We start from the raw sequence: 18276 nt of genomic DNA, 5'->3' as shown, positions 1-18276 counted from the left end.
ACAACTTTGATACTTTGATTGTGTGGTCTTTTGTTTTTAAATTTTTTTTTCTGCAACAGCAAGATATTAAATAGCTGTGATCTTTGACAAATTCTGTGAAGAAACTGTTATTTTACTTTTAAGTTTTTCTTTTTCTTTTCTATTTTTTTTGTAGGATACCTGTAAGTTCTAGCTGTCTGTGACTTTTCTGCTTTGAAGTCTGTATTTCACTATAAGCAAATTGTTCAGTGGTACCTATTAATGTTGAAGGGATATAAATTAAATAAAACTTGAATTATCATAAGGTCCAGGGCAATTAAACTAAAAATATGCTTTGGGAGACAAATGTAGGAACTGCATAACCATATAATACAAACTTAAGAGGGTGAGAACAACAGAAGGTGTCTTCTCATAAACTCTGAAAATATATTATAGAGTTAATATATCTGGAGAAGAGGAAATGTTTTCCATTTAATTCTACAGATTTTGTTAGCCCTTGGCAGATTTAGATTGACAAATTTTTAAGCACCATCGAATATCCCTAAGGAAAATATTCACATCTGGTGGGCTAGAAATTAACGGTGGTATATCAGAATGGTAACAGCAGCCCAGGCATTGACAGCAGTCATGAAAGGTGTGAGGAGTTGAATAAATTCTTGACTTCAGCTGTCAGTTCAGGACATAATTCTCATTACATTCTATGTAATTTATTTAACATGAAATATCCTGAAATCACTGGTCCGAGGCATTTCAAACTAATGAACTAATCTTAATAAATGACGGAATTAATGTTTTATTTGTCTTTGTGTCTGTTTAGAATGATCGTGGTTTGCATTGTCCTGTTGTTTGTGACATAAGCAATAATATATTGGTTTACATACAATGCTGAATTTTGGTGTTAGTAAATGTGTGATCTACACAGAGAATGATCAGTGATGCAGGATAGGCACGATCTGTTCTGCTCTTTGGGTGAGCCAGGGTTTCTCTGGCATGGAAAGTATAGCTGGAAAGTTTGTATGAGAAAAGCTTAACACTACTATTGTCTGACTTTGAAACTTGGGGGTGTGGTGGTGTTCGCAGGGGTCCCAGGACGAGGGAAGAGATAAGAATCTTGACTCCATGTTTCAGAAGGCTGATTTATTATTTTATGATATATATTATATTCAAAGAAAATGATATATTAAAACTTTACTAAAGAATAGAATAAAGGATTTCATCAAAAGGCTAGCAAGGAATAGAAAGAAATGGAATGATAATAAAATCTTGTGACTGATCAGACAGTCCAAAACAGCTGGAATGTGATTGGCCAGTAATTTAAAACAACCACATGAGACCAATCAAAGATGCACCTGTTGCATTCCACAGCAGCAGATAATTTTTGTTTACATTTAGTTTCTGACACCTCTCAGCTTCTCAGGAGAAAAATCCTAGCAATAGGTTTTTTCATATGTCTGTGACATATGGGTAATACAAATATTTTAAAATGTGAGTTAGTGAAAAATGCACATTCTTTGGTACTGACATATGCTCCTGTATTTTTCTTCCTTCATTGTGTTCCATCCCTATGGTATTTACTGGTTATGTCCTTTCACTTCACCTTGTCATACACATGGATGAAGAGAGGACACCAGAAATATGGTTTAGTTACAGCCCAGCTGTAGCCTGGTTGTGGTACATGGGAGGAGCTTGTACAGAACATCCTTTCTTACAAACTTGTAAGAAATACCCTGTTTGGCTCTTCTCCAAAAAGTCATCCATCCATGACTTTTTTTCTGGTGCTTTCTCACCTTTCCTTCATGAAAGGGCAAAGTGCCAGAGGAAGATGTGTTCCTGTTGTATCAAAACCTAGAGGCAGAATCTTTTTAGCCTTCTCAGCAGTATTGTCTCCTAAAGCTGATTTACATTTAACATAGAATTAGTCAGATGTTGCAAACAGAGCAGATCCCCTTAGAGCTGGTTTTCAGTTTGTATTTTCATGTTTGCTGGTTTGAAATGAAGGGATCCACAGGTCTTGTTCTGTTGACATAACAGAATCCATGATGCTCTTCTATTGTCACCTCCATTAGGAAATTAGCTCTTACAGGAAGGGAAAAAGACAAAGTACTTTGAAAACAACAGATTTTCTCATTTTTGTATGTAAACAGTGACAGCTCTTTCTCAGGCAGTGGCAGTAATTATCTGAGAAAATCTCAGAAGACCCTGTTGTGTATTTTGTTCTGTGACATGTATGTGTTCATGCAGACGCATAAAATGCAAACATTGTTTTTGGTTATCTTAATTATTAGGTGAGGGTGTTTCCATACTGATCTAATTGAGGGGAATCAAAAGAAATGGTGTTTTTTCTCAAAAATTCAATGAAACTTTTTGGGTTGTTTTACAATGCATTATTGCAGATTTATTTCTAAGTCCGGGAATTTTTCATTAGTTTGCCCTCAAAGTTGCTGATTTTGCTAGCTCTTCAGCAGGTTAGAATAACAGGGTTGGGTAAATGGCACTGCATGGTTTGGAATGTCACTTTTATAGTTTAACAGCTGTGGAAGGAAATAGTTTGTTCCCTGTATCAGTGAAAAAAAAAGTGTTATTCCATCCTAGAGAGAACAGCCTTGCAGCAGGGAGCAAGGTGCCTGAGAAGGGGCAGAACACAAGGAAATCTTTTTCCCTGCTGTTCTCATGCCCAGCTGTGCTCTCTAAAGCACGTGGAGAAGAATATTTGGTCATCCCTTCCCTTTTTATGGTGGACTTGGCAATATTAGTGTTGCAGTTGGACTTGATGATCCTTAAGATTTTCTCCAAGCTGAATGATTCTGTGAAATGGGAGATGCTCTGAGTGGAGGGTGGAACCTCCTGCTGGCTTGTGTGAGGCTGCTTGGCCACTCGGGAGGTTTTGGAGGCCTCTTTGAAGTGGTGTAATTGCACTCTTAAAAGGTACCAACTTTTCCTTGTCCTGGCAGTCAGATGCTTCCAGTAGTTACTCCTTTATAAAATAAGCATTCACTGTGTCAATGACTGTAATTCAAAGTATGACTGCAATTTATAAAATTCTGCAATTGTATTGGTATTATATATAATGGGATATTAATGCAATAAACTCATTTATTTGAGTTAGAAAAATTCTGAAAAGTTAAAAAAATGTGAATTTGTGGTTTGCTAAAGTCAGGTGTTTTGGGCTTTCTTAATAAATACTCTTCTCATACAATATTTATGTTATGTTAAACTACATTTTGAGAAAGAAAGCAGTAATAAATTTTAAAAAAATTCAATTTGTTTGTTAATAGCAAACAAAAATTCCAACCCCAAACCTCTTACTATAACTCCTTTACATTCCTGTATTTGTGGTAATATATATATTTTTAAACCTTTTCAACAGCTTGTCCTGGGACATATACATCTGAAATAAGCTTGCATATAAATGATGATACAGCACGATACATAGTAACATTGTCTGGCACACTGAGGTCTCCAGTAATAAATTTTCATCCCCCCTTTTTAATGCTGATGCCAGTTCCTCTGGGTGTGGAAGCTGAAGCAGTTGTCACAATCATTCCACAGGATTTTATAAGGTAAAATTCTCAAAGTATATTTATTAAAAAAAATCCTGAATAATTCTTTGTTTCATTCATTTCTGAAAAAGTGGAATAATATTTGGTTGTGAATGTTAGTATTAATTTTATGCTCTGCAGAAGAATGTGTATATTTAAGAGAAAATTAATTTTTTGAATATTCAACAAGCCCGTGTTTTTTCCTCAAACATACCTGCTTCTTGAAGTGTCTATCTTCTGATATCTTCACTCTAGGAATTTATATCAGAAATAGAAAATTACTACGGATAGCAAAAAATTCAAAGAAGAGACTTACCAGGATTTTTTGTTGTGTTTAGCCAGATACTAAGGTTATAAGTCTTATTTCTAATTTTTCACATTGTGGTAACATGAAATCTTTCTGTCATTTTATTTTTTCTACTCAACTGGTTTGAGGTTTAGCTAACTGAACAGTTGGTAGAGTTGTAGTTCTTGGTGGTTTTTTTTTCCTTCTTTCCATGTGAGGTTTTATTGAAAAGGAGAGCCGAAATGTTTTAATCTTGCCACTTGTTTCAATATGAAATTTATATATTTTTTATTTGTCTGTGGATCACTCACTTCATCCTAGTACTTGAATTTAAAAGAGAGACTTTTTGTAATTTTCAGATAATGTAGTATAACCTAGTATTGTAACTATTCAAGTTTTTATGATTTAGCTTTGCTGTTTGTAATTAATAAAGAGTAGTAATATTTGTTTGCTATCCTTGTGAGGAGATCATTTCAATACGAGAATTACAGCAAAAATTTCCTTTTGTTGTAAATTAATTAAATTACATTCAAATTATTATTGTCTTTTCTTGTTTGAGTTGTGCTGATTTATCAAGTGATTTGTCTGTTGTCAGTAGTTTGGTGGTTGGAACTGAAGGGATTCCACGTGGGTCTGGACTGACAGATGTTCTTATTTCAGAGCTGAAACCTGGAACTACATAACTAGATACTGAAGTATCTTCAGCATCTTCACAAACTTACCCTTAATATTTCTATTTTATAACTTTTTAACTTAATTGTGCAACAGTGCAGTTTCATGAACACTAGTAAAAGCTTTAAGTTTCAGAAAAACCTTTATGTCTTTTGTAGCACAGTTAAGTAGAAATTTCATTTGGATGTTCAGATATTGTGGGCCAGGATAAAATGTTCAGATACATACAAAGAAAACAAACTAGCATCTAAATGATGAAAGAATTTTATTTTTTGAATTAGTTTAATTTGATTTACACTTGAGAACTAAAGTTGTTATTCTGTATTCAACTGTGAAAGAGTTTTGTGAATTTGAGAATCTATGAATTAAGTTGATTACTGCAATCCTGTGACCACAAAAATCTACTATTTCTTTTTAACACAGGGAATCACAAATTAAAGTTAGACTTCCTGAGCTTGAACTTGCAGAAGGTACCAAGAATTGCCCTTTTTCTGTGGAGTTCCCAGAGGGAAAAAATATTGTTCTTTTATCAGATGGCACAGCTAAGGAACTGACCTGCCGTATCAGCTTCAGCTCGTCAAAGCCAATGTCATTTTTAGGGGAAATGGTATTCATCGATCAAGAAGAGAACAGGTAATGTGTGCAATTCAAATTCACCTGGGGGAAGGTTCCAGACTGACCAAGTTGGATATAAGACACAGAACTCACAAGAGTTGGGTAAAGGAACACAAGAATCTATTATTATCGCTGCTTTTAATGAAGGAATGGGACTGCAGTCAGGCTAAGAATGATTTATTGCTCACATAAACATGAGTCTCAGAGATTTCAAAGGAGCAAGCAGTCACCCATAGCTCAAAGTAGTCACAAGTGCTTCATTACAAGACAATATAGAACTTTCTATTCCAATGGACAGTTGCCACAAAGTCTATTTTGCTTTTCCAACCTACCACCTTTACTTAATTCTGCTGCACTGTGGATACTTTTATCCAATGGGCTGCTATTACACATTCACAAATATGCTTCTATTATAGCTTCTAAACTCTTAGCTTACTCTATACAAATACACCCCTACATTATAAACCCTTCACCATCTTATTAATACAGTTTTTTTCTTACTTAAGGCTCTTTTACTTATAACTATAGAAACATAAGCTTAAGATTTTTCTACTTAATGTCTGTGTACTTTATTTTTCCATCAATCCAAGCTTCTTCCAAGGCTGCAGATCAAACCCTTCAGTGTCTGTGGAAGTTTCTATCTTTGTGTTTTCCACAAAAATCCTTTAAAAAAAAAGAAAATGAAAGAGGTTTATTTATTTTTTTCTACTGAATTTCATTCAAGACTAAAAAAATTCAGCTTAGGTCTCTTAGGTAAAATCCATCTAAGTGTCCAACTTAAGGTCTTGTTTCAAGATCTCATTCGTATCTACTGGTAAGTCATCTCTTGTTCAGCTCTGTCAGGGAATGGGGTGAGAGGGTGAATGCAAGAGGAAGAAAGATGGGCACTGTTTCTATTAAAGTCCTGTATTTAGTATTTTCACTAAAGCAACTATTTTGAGAGAAAAATAATTTCACCCTGCAGCTTAAAATGGGCTTTTAAATAAATATAAAACTAAATTTTATATTATTTTGATGCAAGGGTTATGGATCTTTAGGTTATTGCTGCTCTTTGGGTTAATATTTCATATTTTTCTGTATAGATTGTCAGCAAAGAATGTATTGTGTGGGGTGTGATTCATAAATCTGTGTTAAAGCTTGCTGTAATTACAAGAAAAGGATAATTTAAGCTTATGACACAGTCTGAAATGTAGCTTCTGAGCAGGCACAATATTTAGTTTTAATAACTTTTTATATGATACACTAGCAGCTTCTCAAACCGTGTTATAGAGAAATAAAAATTCCTCCTAAGTAATAAATTTTTTTCTATATCTGCCATTAAAAGGAAATAAAGATTATGACCCTCAATTTAAAGGCAAACTGAATGTGTTTTTTAAAAAAAGATAGCAAATAAAAGTCATTTAGGTAACCTTAACAGCCATTCCTGGTCATGAGGGTGAAAAAATTCATGATCTGGAATGTCAAATCATCTCAGAATTGTTGCTAGGTTTTAAAATGTAGAGCTAAAGTATCTGTTAAAGGACAGAATTCATAACAGCAGTTTACTAATGTATTTGGGATTTTCTTACAGGCAGCTGAGTTGTGAGTGGCTTTAAGAGCAGGTGATATAAAACCTTAGAAAAACGGTGTGAAATAACGCAGCATCAGAAATAAAATAATTATGTGTGTGTCTTTGGTCAGTGTGGGAATATTCTTTGTATTGGCTTTCAGATGAAATTATTTTTATTGTAACCAGAAATAATTCTTTCCTTCACTTAGAGAAGTCTGAGTAAGCACCCAGTTCTGTAGTCCTGACCATTTCCTTCTTCTTTTAATGAACTCCATGATAATTCCATGATAAATCCAAGTCTGGATAACACTGCTAGTATAATTATGTGCTTTGAGATTGCACTGTGTGATAATATGTAGCTGGAATTTCTTGTTCTCTGCATATCTTCCCCTCCTTCCTGCCAGCCCCCATGGGAGCCCTGTGCAATGTGTTCAGACTTCAAACCTGATCAACCAATTATCCAAGCATTTGAACAATTTGGTTCAAACTATGTATCTAATGAATTTGTACTGCTTTGTTAATTTGAGTATTTTAGAAAGTCAAGATTTGAGAGTCTTCTTGATCTTTAATAATAAAACAATGAAAGCTATAACCTTTTATAACACCTATAAAAGCTAACTGGTCTTGAAAAAGTTCCTGGACTGTTTAATAGGCCGTGAAATCTCACAGTATCAGTTGCTGAAGATGTATTAATTTTTCAGGTGTCCTCTCTTTATATTTCCATTTTAAAAGTGATACTATGTACTTTAAAATTATTTGAACTAAACTTTTGAACTTCAACTTCTATTCTGTTTTCTGGGATATTCTTATTAAAATAAGCAAATCAAGATTTTCAGAGGTTGGTAAAATATTGTATTCTACAGCTACTTAGAAAAAAAGCCTTAACTTCTAAGCAGAACTAGTTCTAGGCATATTTCAAAGCAGGAGTATTGAGGAGAAAAACACTCCAACAGGGTTGACCCTGGCTGGATGTCAGGTACCTGCCCAAGCCTCTCTGTCACTCCCCTCTGCAGCTGGAAATAGGAGGGAAAATATAATAAAAGGTTCATGAGTTGAGATAAGAATAGAAGAGAGATCACTCATCAAATACCCTCATGGACAAAACAGACTGAAATTAGAGATATTATTAAATTTATTACTAAAATAATCAAAGCAAGATAATGAGAACTGAAATACAACTTTAAAAACACCTTCCCTTCACCCTTTCCTCCTCCCTAGATCTACCTCTTCCCCAACAATGAAGAGAAACAGGGAATGGGGGTTGTGTCTATTCATCTCACATTTTTTCTGCTTCTGCTTAGGGAGAGGAGTCTTTCCCCTGTTCCACCATGGGCTTCCTTCCATGGGAGACAGTTCTCCATGAAATTCTCCAGTGTGAGTCCATCCCATGAGCAGCAGTCCTCCCCAGACTGCTGCACCCTCTGCCATGGGGTGTAGTCCTTCAAGGACAGCCTGGGTCCCCCCTGGGGTCACAAGTCTTACCAGGAAACCTGATCCAGGATGGGCTCCTCTCCACAGGTCTGCAGGCCCCAGCCAGGAGCCTGCTTCAGCACAGGCATCCCATGGGTTCACAGCCTCCTCTCAGCATCCCTGTACCTCATTCTGGGTCTCCTCCATAGGCTGTAGGTGGATCTCTGCATCCCTGTGCCCTCCCTGGGTTGCCTCACCATGGTCTCGCCGTGGGCTGCAGGGGAATCCCAGCTCTGCTACCTCAAGCACCTCCTGCTCCTCCTTCTGCACTGCCCTTGGTGTCTGCAGGGCTGCTCCTCTCACTGACTCTCACTCTCCTCTTCTCTATCTGTGCCATAACTTTTTTAAAAAATCCTAAGGATATTATCACAGAGGTCTTGCCACCATTTCTACTTGGCCCAGCCTTGGCCAGTGGCAAATCAGTCTTGGGGCTGGCTGCTGTTGGCTCTGATGGAGGTGGAGGAAGCCTCCAGCAGCTTCTCAAAGCCATCCCTGTAGCCCCCCTCACTACCAAAACCTGGCCATACAAAACCAATGCACTTAGGCTCTGTAGTATTTTGCTTTTCTAAATTCAGGTCTAAACTGTCAGTAGGATTGATTCACATAGCCTGTACTTAGTCCTAAATAATAATAATGACTTTTTTGCTTTAAAACAGAGTGAACATTGGCTAGAGAATAGATAATGTTGGATTTGCCTGCTTTACAGAAAACATTTGAAAGATGACAGGCAATCATTTTTTATAATAAAGCAATATTAAATTGAACTGTAAAAGAAAACTGAAGAGATATATGGTTGTCATTTATGCAATAATTTACTGTGTGCACAGATTCCATAAAATGGTACATATGAAAGTGCATTAATTTCTAATAAATGCATAACTGGATAATTCTAATATTACTTTAAATCTTTATGCTTTCTTTTTGCTCCTTTGAATCTAAAGCAGAAGAAATGACTCTTCCTTACATAGGACTGATAGGAGTTCAGAAGTAAAAGTTATCATAAAATCTAATACTGTCTTGAGCAAGTATTTAATAAATGGGAGAAATATTTAGCTATGACACATATTTTGCAAAAAAAACCCCTCTGCAAACATGGCATGTTTATATATTTGTTCACTGATTATTGTTATTATATATTTTAATTTGATGATTATACAAAGAGCTTAGCAGAAAAGAAATTTTTCTGCCATCTTGATTGAAATAACATTTAACTTACTATTTCTGAAAATAAGTAGTAAACAGGCAATCAAAGAAAATGGTGCTCTGGGCAGAAAAATATACTAAAATCCCTGCCTGTGGCATAGATAGGTTGGTGTGTCATTGGTGACACAAGTGTACTGAGGTCTTTTCCTCCATGTTCTACAGTTCTCCCTTCCCTCTTCCTCTACCACTGGGAAGCCATGGAAACTCATGAAATTTCTGAATTTATTCACATTATTCATGGCTGGAACTTCAGGAAGAGAGAATGTCAGGGAATGTAGCCTCTAATAACAATATGATAGCACTGAGACACAGTCACTAACCCAATTATGGATTGGTTCCAGTTGTTTTGGTAGTCCATCAGATCTCAGTGTCTCACAGGGGAAAACATTCCTTTGCTTTTGGGAAGAATGCCCAAAGCATCCAGCTCTTTAATAGGCACTGCTGGCAAATGTCAAATCCGTGTATTCTGCTGGCATGCCTGGGAGAGCAGGAGCTGTCAATTTCTTTCAATATCATTCACATTTCATGAGAAAGCAGGGAGCTAGGAAACATTGGAGTGCTTGATATATGCATGTTGCTTTGCAGCGTTCATCTGAACTAAGAATATGTTGGCATTTTACCTCAGATAGTTGGGAGAGCTTTTGAAAACAAGGATGGTCCAAACCCATTAATCACTCTGTTCTCTTCTGTGCTTGTGGCTTTCTGCCATTGTGATGGTCCCTGACAGCTGAAGCATCTCTTATTCAGGAATTAAGTGCTAACGTCACTGCTGCTTCTAGGAAAAAAAATGTGGATGCTTTCCCAGCTGTAAGTCTTACATATAGCATGAAATTAAGTGTCAGCCATTATTCATTGTTGTATTATGTTGGTTGCTGGGGAAGCCTGAGCTCCTGCTACAAAGGATAAGAATCCTTCGGTGTGGGGGAACTGCTTATTTGTGAATAATGGCAGAGCTGGCATGGGTCATCTTTTCCTCTTCCAGTTCCATCATCTCTGGATCTGGTCTAGGATTTTTGAGGGGAGGGAGGAGGGCAGGTCTTTATTGGTATTTAAATTGCAGCTTCCCAGCATCTAACTTGTTCTCTATTCTTATAGATCTGTAAAATGCCACACTCTTAGGTAAGGTTTTCTTTTGTCACTTATCACTTCTACAAGCATTTTGTTTTATTTCCTAAACTGGCAGTGTGAGTTTTTCTTAAATATTTTTTTTTTTAGTTTACACAAATGATGTTGCTACAGGAATTTGTTAGTTAGATGCTAATGGATTTGGATTTTTTTTTTCTCATTAGAAATTTAGTGATATTCTGCATCTCCTAATGAATACTATTGAAGAAAGATTATTTAAATATGCCTGCATATTTAGAACATTTGGGATACACTGATACAAAAAAATCACTTGTTTGTAGTTAGGAAACACCTGAAATTCCATGGAACAGATTAAAATAGATAAATGTATTTTGATTTGTGTTCTTTTGTCTTTCCACATTAAACAAATTAATGAAAATAATCCCCAGAGTTACATTTAGAGAAGTGAAAGAACTTCTATATAAGCTTTGTTTTACAGTGTTGAATGGTATTTTTTTGTCATCACAGTTGGAGCTTTACTTCTGGTGCTCAGCAGGTTTCAGATGTTGATAAACACAATATATTTAATGGCCATTCTTGTGTTCTTTGGAAATATGCATTAGGGAAAAAACACTGGAGTAGCAGTGGCAATGATGGTTCATGTAGATAACAAATTTTTTACTTGCATTAGTAAGCATTATAAAACCAAATACACTGAATAATTTAACGTATTTAGTAACTTCACATTTGCTAACAGTACACGTACCTTTCATTGCAATGGAATAATACAGACTTTTCTAACATTTGATTAAACTCTGCTACAAATACAAAATAAATATGTTGTACAAGACTTCTAGTTTTGTAACATCATTTCATTAATGATGTTGTAAGTAAAGGTCAGTGGTACAAGATGCTTTTACATGTACAGAATGCATATGTCTTTGTAATCTCTCTTCTGTATTTGTATGCTAGTGCGCATGCTTTTCTGTCTGGTGCCCTCTGACTCAGTTCTTCAAAGGCATATGATAAATAGTTACCTCCTAGCACCTTCACTTTTTTGCCATGTGTCCTTGTGTATGGAGTGGCATTATTTAAATCTCAAATGAAATTTTTAGGTACAGACTCATTCTTGAATTTTGTTTCAAATAACACTTTGGGAAAATGCTGTAATAAAGTACTTACTGGGTTATAAAGTACTTAGTGATAAGTGGACAGGTGGCCAATAAGTGAGTTGATGTTTATTATCACATAATGCTTAAGGTTGGAAAGACCTTCCTGAGATCATCTCAGCCCCTCTTCAAGGAATCAACTCTATTGCCCAGTTGTTTTTTTAGTATCTTCAAGGATGAGACTCCATAACTTCTCTGGGCAGACTTTTCCAGTGTTTAGCCACTCTCATGGTTTTGGTTTTAGTTTGTTTTCTTCTCTTATGATGAGATAGAATTTCCTGTATTTAAATTTGTACTCTCTGCATTTTGTGGTCTCACTAAGCTTCACTGAGAAGAGTCTACTTCTTCCTTACTCCCTCCCATCAGATATTTGTGCACACAGACAAGATCCCCTTGAGCCTTCTTTTCTCACAGCTGAAGACCCACACAACAGCTTCTTCAGTTCCTTCTACATCCTTCAGTCCTGAGCTCCACCATCTCCTGCACAATGCAGCCACAGCCATGGAAGTTTGATCCTTATGGTCAATATCAGCTGCAGAATCAGTTGTTGACTTGCAGGATCCATCCCCCCCCTCCTCAAAATGTGCATTGTTTGTTGTTGGCTGGGTGTGTTCGTGTGTCTTACTGTGTTACCACAGCAGCCAACGAGGCACATCCATGAACAGGGAGGGGCTTTGCTTGTGGCAGCACCACAAGCTCTGAGGGATTTATTTGTTCACAGGTGTTGTGTTTTGGGGCTGTTCTTTATATTCTACATTATGCAGTTACTTCCTTTGCTCTGAGTAGTTTCACTCATGGAATTTGTGTGAGTGGTTCAGATATACTGCAGTTGTTCTCAAGCACACTTTTCTGTGTTACATTACTGTGCAAATCAGAGCATGAATGAAGATTTCCCTGAATCTCAGCCTGGCATTTAGGATGGAAGTGGCTGAGGTGCTCCCCTCAAACTGAGAAAATCAGGAAGTTGACTGAGTCTGATAAGGCAGACATCTGAGTTACTTTCATGTAACTTGAGAGCCTGAGAGCTGTCTCTCATTAACCTCTGTGGAGCTTTCTTCCCCTCCTGCCCCTCACTCAGTTGTCTGAAGTTCACCTGAGTGCCTGCAGAGTATTGACAGTTGCCATTTATCACAGTAAAGTCATGAGTTAGTAGTTGAAAACCTTTCTGTGTAGTATTTATTGATCCTGTGTGTCTTTCAATGGCTTGGTAAAGGTAGAACAAACAAGCCCTGACACTTGTTTTGAGCATGTGCAGTTGTACATTTTGTGCACACAGGTAGGTGTGGATGTACCTCTCACAGCCATCTGTCCTGCTGATGCTCTGCTGCTGAGATTTTTTGCTGAATAAAAGCTGAAAGAATTATGTTTGGTGCAAGAAATATGCTGCAAGTGGCCAGAGCCTTTGCCTTGACCCCAGCCAAGTTCCAAGGATTAACATTTCCTAAGAGCAAACCAAAGCATTGCTGAGCTGGATTATTTACTTAAATGACTGAAAGATATCAAATTGGAATCCCAATGTGAATATTTACCTGTAAGAAAGTTGGCTATGGATTTTGCTGGAACCTTTCTCTATTTATTAAATTTGCCTTTAAAGTGATGTCCAAGAATGTTGTGTTTGGAGACTGAAGTATGAAGGAGGAAACAAAACTACCTTCTGGTACTTTTAAAACATTTATGTTTTCCTTGATTATGTTATTTCACAAAAAAAAAAAAAAAAAGCTGTGAATTCTAATTATGTTATACATAAATTAATCTGAGAGGTCTTGTAATATCTTCTAATATTAATCTAAATTTGCAATAAATATAAATTTCTTTTTGGTTGTTTCAAGGAACTAGAAAATACATTCATTTTTTCTGTGAAAGGTGTATTTTCAATATGCATAATTCTCAATGTATTAAAGCAAGATGGATATCAGCATGCTGTTTGAATAATTAAAACACATTTTTCTTTTTACTTTTGACAGTTTAGTCAAAACAATTAATTAAAATTAATGTTTGTTAAAAAGTAAATAAGGACTGCAAACCCAGCTATTTATTAACATAGGACTAAGCTCAGTTTAATTACCTGTCAGTTGCAATGAGCTAAGAACATAAATACAGATGGCTCCCAGCATTGCATTGATGGCAATAATTTGCTTGTTGACTACACACTGAGAGACTGGGGTGAAGTACAAAAAGAGGGTTAAAAGGTGGATTGCTGCACATCAATAAAGTTGCTGCAGGTAAAACAGACACTCCACTGAACATCAGAGCATGGACATCAATTTCTATTATATTCCAGCAACTGCAGTCAATATCCTATTGTTTTTAAATTGAATCTATTTATTTTTAAATATTTGTTTTGACATTTCTGTAAAGTCTTATAGAATAAAAGCTGCATCAAAATAGAAGTTGCTTTTCAAGAAAACTTCCCTTGTCAGAAGTTGTAGGACATATTATTTAGCAAGTTACTAGGCATCTTTAGGAGACTTATTAATGTCAGTTGTAATTTTAGTAGTTTTTATTTTTCTTTTTAGAAAAACAGAGTTAATTTATTTCATTAAATCTCTGCTGACTCTTTAAGACTGATGATACACCCATGCTCATAGTAAAACTAAGAAGTGGAAATACCATACCAAAATTCAGCATTTTGAAGTGTTCAGTCCCACCTGCGTAATCTGTTCAACCACTAGAGAAGAATGAAGGAGTTCTGATAACTTCATTCTGTCTTTGTCCATTTGTGCTGAAAAATATCTTGATTACTATTGGCAAATAGAAAATGGTAACTTCTGCTTTGTTTTCAACAGGTTCTCATTTCAGGTTGCTGGAACAGCAGACAATTGTCTTCTCACCTTATACCCCTACTTGGCATTGCACAGCTCTGATCAAAAATTTATCTGGAGAAGCAGTAAGCAGTCAAAACTCTGCCTCTAAAATTATCTTATGTGCCTTAGTATTACCAGTGTTTTCAGGGTGATAACAGGAATGTGATTGTCAAAATAGCATTTTACGTCATTTTTTGCAGGGTAATACTGCAATTAAACTTTTTAAACCATTTAATAGCTTCAGTTTCCTTGTTAAAAATGAGGACAAGTTGATTGTCCTATAAATGATTAGTTCATATTTATTGAAAAATATTGAACAAACTGAAATCTTACAGAATGTTTTGTGAAGTGTTTTAAATATGAATAGGGAAATCAGCCAAAACATTAGGGAATAAGTTAATTTGAATTGTATTGATAGACAGTGATCATATGTTTTGAAGCAAAAGAAAAACCACATGATGTCATTATTTGCCTATTGGGAATAGTTTTCAGGGTTTTTTAATTCCTGTCCTTGAAAGGAGAAGGGCACAGCTATCTTTTAAGGCCTATTAAAAACTCGTGGTCAGGGAGCAGAAATATTTTTGTCTGCACTATGTCTCCCTGCCTGCCTCCCTCTGCCTGCCTCTGTCTCTAAATCTCTGCCTGTGTCCCCCCTGCTGAACCCATCTCTGTTGCCTCAGTGATCTGTGATCTCTGTGTGTGGCTGTGCTCATGGCAAGGTTGGGATCATTGTATAACTCAGGCTGGAAGGGATCTCTGGGGGCCATCTAGCCAGCCTGCTTATGTGTGGGGTAAATGATGATTTTTTTTTATAGCTGTTTATATGATCTGATGTGTTTTGATGAAATAGAGAAGTTTTTTAAGTAAGCAAGTAAGTTCTTAGATCTGAGACAGATTTAGCATCAAAGAATGAATTCTAAGACTGCAACTTAAAGTAAGTGTGTCACTGAGAGTATTCAAGAGAAAAGAGAATTGATACTTGGGAAATTGAGAAAGGGATTAGCAAGAAGACAGGTCATGGTTTGGTCTTTTTCATCCAAATGGAAGAAGATAGGTATAAGTACCACATCATTCAGGGATCATAGCACAATTTCATAAAGATAGGAAGGGGAAAAATTATTATTTCTTATAAGTGTGTAATTTTTTCTTTTCTTTATTTTTTGTGACCAATATACCATTTTTGCTAGCTTGTTTGTAAAGATGCTTTGTAGATTTCCGCTGAGGATTAAGCCAAAAATGGAGTGATGGTTTTATAATAAATGATCTCCCATTAATATTGGGATATTTCTGTCCTGCATTGATTGTTTATTGGTTTGTGTCAGTTTTGAAGCAAGTAATTACTGCTAAATTCCTTGAGTATTTTAATGTGATTTTGTATAGACTGTGTTGGTGTTGAATACTGTATAATGGGTGACCAAAGCTTATCCATACAACACAGTGCCTTTGAAAGGTAACCAGGAAGGCTTTGCCTCCTCTCTGACACTGAGCTTTTGTTTTACTTCCTACAGATAGTAAAAATTACAGTGCCAGCAATCAAAAGTTAAAAGATAATCATAGAGAGTTCTTGCTTCTCTTAGTGGTGTGTTTGCTTCTCTGAAAACTTGGTGCCTCTTTTGTTTTGAACTGATGACAGAGGGTCCTTTAATCCTATCTTAGGCCAACATGAGAATGTCAGAACATCTGTTATTTCAGAGCTGATGGATTGATAAAGTTTAATTCTGAGTTTTGTTTGTAAAATATGTGTTGTCAAGTCTGAAAGAGCTGGATAATGATGAGAGACTCATTTCACAGCTGTGAACAAGAAGTCTTTAAGAGTATTTTGTTCATGACACAGAATTCTTGAACTAGCATTGTTCTCATAGGGGCTTTTCAGCAAGCAGGAAGATGCATCCTGTAAAATGTACATATAATGGGGAAAAACCCTTAAAATGCATGAAATTTTTTCTGGACCCCAGAATAATGACCAAAGTAAGATTTTTATGAGTCAAATAAGAACTGTTACTTGATTAATTGAAGCATGAATTAGAAAAATATAGGAGTAGATATTTATATTGTGTTAGAGCACAGACAGTAAAATATGTTTTCTCAGCTGCAACTTGAATCTTTTCTTACAGACAACAAAGACTTCAGCACTGGAGAAGTAGTTCTAGAACCATGTTTTATGCCACCATCACCTTCACATACCTCCTATTCCACAAGTTCTTTCAGTGAAAATAGTGTCTCAAGCAGTGAAGATTCTCAATCAGGTATAGTACAGCACATAAAATCAATGAGGTTATAAAGAATTAGCCTCTTTTCTCCACATTGTATTGCTTTTTCTTCTTAAATCCCTGTAATATTTTTTTAATTCACAAGGGTATAAATTAATTTTATTTTTGCATCATTTAGTGAAACTGCATCAGTGGTATTAAAATACACCTTCAAGGATGGAGTCACCTCAGTTAGTTGTTCTGCAAGGAAGACTATTGTTTGTTTTCTAAGTTATCTTTTTGTGCAATGATATTTTTGTTGATGTTAATAACTAATAGTTTTTAAAATATATTAGTCATGCACAGATCAGAATTTAGGAACGAGAAAGCCTAACAGAGGGGAGAAAAGTCTAAAGTCTTATAGATGTAGTGGGAGTTATACCTGTACAATAACTGTTGAAGTGAACTTGCTGTGACTGACAGGCAAAGCTGGGTCTGTTGGAACTGTGTGAGACTGACCCTTTTAAGATTCTGGCTATAGTTTTGTAAGCCATGCCTGAATTTATTTTTTGCTGGTTGGGTAATGCTTTTTTTGAAAGTGAAATGAAATTTCAATATGTCATTTGTTTTATTCCCAAGATGTGTAAATGTAATTTAAATTGTTTTTTCCTAAAGTAAGTTGATCATTTGTTGTCTGGCAGTTTTTTGTTCTTTGTGAGCAATTCTGTGTTGAATTTTTTTGTACTAGACAAAAATGGGGAAATAATAAATCTTTCTGGATGTTTTATTTTGTGTGTATCGTTCAGAGAGTGCCACTGATGAAAGTGAGAGTGATGCATATGAAAGTGAAGAGAATGAAAAACCACATGAAGAGAGTAAAACTGACAGTAAAAGTGATGGGAAAGGATATAAGTGTGAATTATCATTTTTTCCTGATGAAGATAAGAAGGAGTACATCTTCTTTCAAAAGACCCTAAATGCTGTCAAGAGTTGGTTCACACTCTTTGGCTGGCCTAAGGGACAGAATCCCATTTCCATACCTTATTCACTGAGAAGGTAATTGATACCTGCTTAGAGCTAACTCCTGTCTGTCTCATAACAGCCTAACAGATCTACTCAAGGGGTTTGGGTGTGATCTAAGGAATAGAAACACACTCTAATGCACAGTTTTCTATCAAAATTGTAGCTTCTATATGGTGCTTATATGAAAATGTCATCCAGATGTTAGATTTTACTTTCTAAAATACATTTTCAACTATGATACTGTGTATCATAATGCAGTGTGTGTTAAATATGCAGTTCAAACCACATGTAACCTTCTTAACTGAAGTTGATTCTCCTCTGAGACTGAAAACAGTTCTTATATTTGTCCCTTTTTTGGTGGCATAAGTAGGTTCTTTAACAATGTCTTTTCCCCCCACATAATCTAAAGATCAAGAAACAAATGAGAAATAATATTTTATAATCAAGAGTCCTGCAAGCACCCTGGAAATATATCAGTTGTGGTGGCCTCACTTATTTGATTCTATCTAGCTTTGTTCTAAATAGTGAAGAAGCCACTCCGCTGGTAAACACTCGCACAGACATTTATAAACATGATAAAAATCCAAATTATGTTTGGCAGAAAGCTTTTATTTATGAAGGTATAAATATTCCATGCAGTTCAAAATCCTTACTTTATTATGAAAGTCCTGTAAAGATGAAAAGTGCTGTACTTTTCAACCCTCCTTGCTGTT

General features: G+C 35.8%; 1 protein-coding gene across 1 annotated transcript in view; it reads left to right on the top strand.

Annotated features, from left to right (window-relative positions):
• CFAP47 (cilia and flagella associated protein 47) overlaps positions 1–18276 on the top strand; it is a 259804-nt gene that overhangs the window by 37341 nt on the left and 204187 nt on the right. The window contains exons 25-29 of the mRNA XM_059840326.1: positions 3347–3539; positions 4900–5109; positions 14334–14434; positions 16466–16597; positions 17347–17596. Of these exons, the coding sequence (XP_059696309.1) occupies positions 3347–3539; positions 4900–5109; positions 14334–14434; positions 16466–16597; positions 17347–17596 (886 nt within the window). The remainder of the gene's footprint in view (positions 1–3346; positions 3540–4899; positions 5110–14333; positions 14435–16465; positions 16598–17346; positions 17597–18276) is intronic.

This window comes from Haemorhous mexicanus, chromosome 2, assembly GCF_027477595.1.
Source record: "Haemorhous mexicanus isolate bHaeMex1 chromosome 2, bHaeMex1.pri, whole genome shotgun sequence".
NCBI lineage: Eukaryota > Metazoa > Chordata > Aves > Passeriformes > Fringillidae > Haemorhous > Haemorhous mexicanus.
The sequence above is the reverse complement of the archived record's forward strand: the minus strand, read 5'-3'. Positions and strand labels throughout refer to the sequence as shown.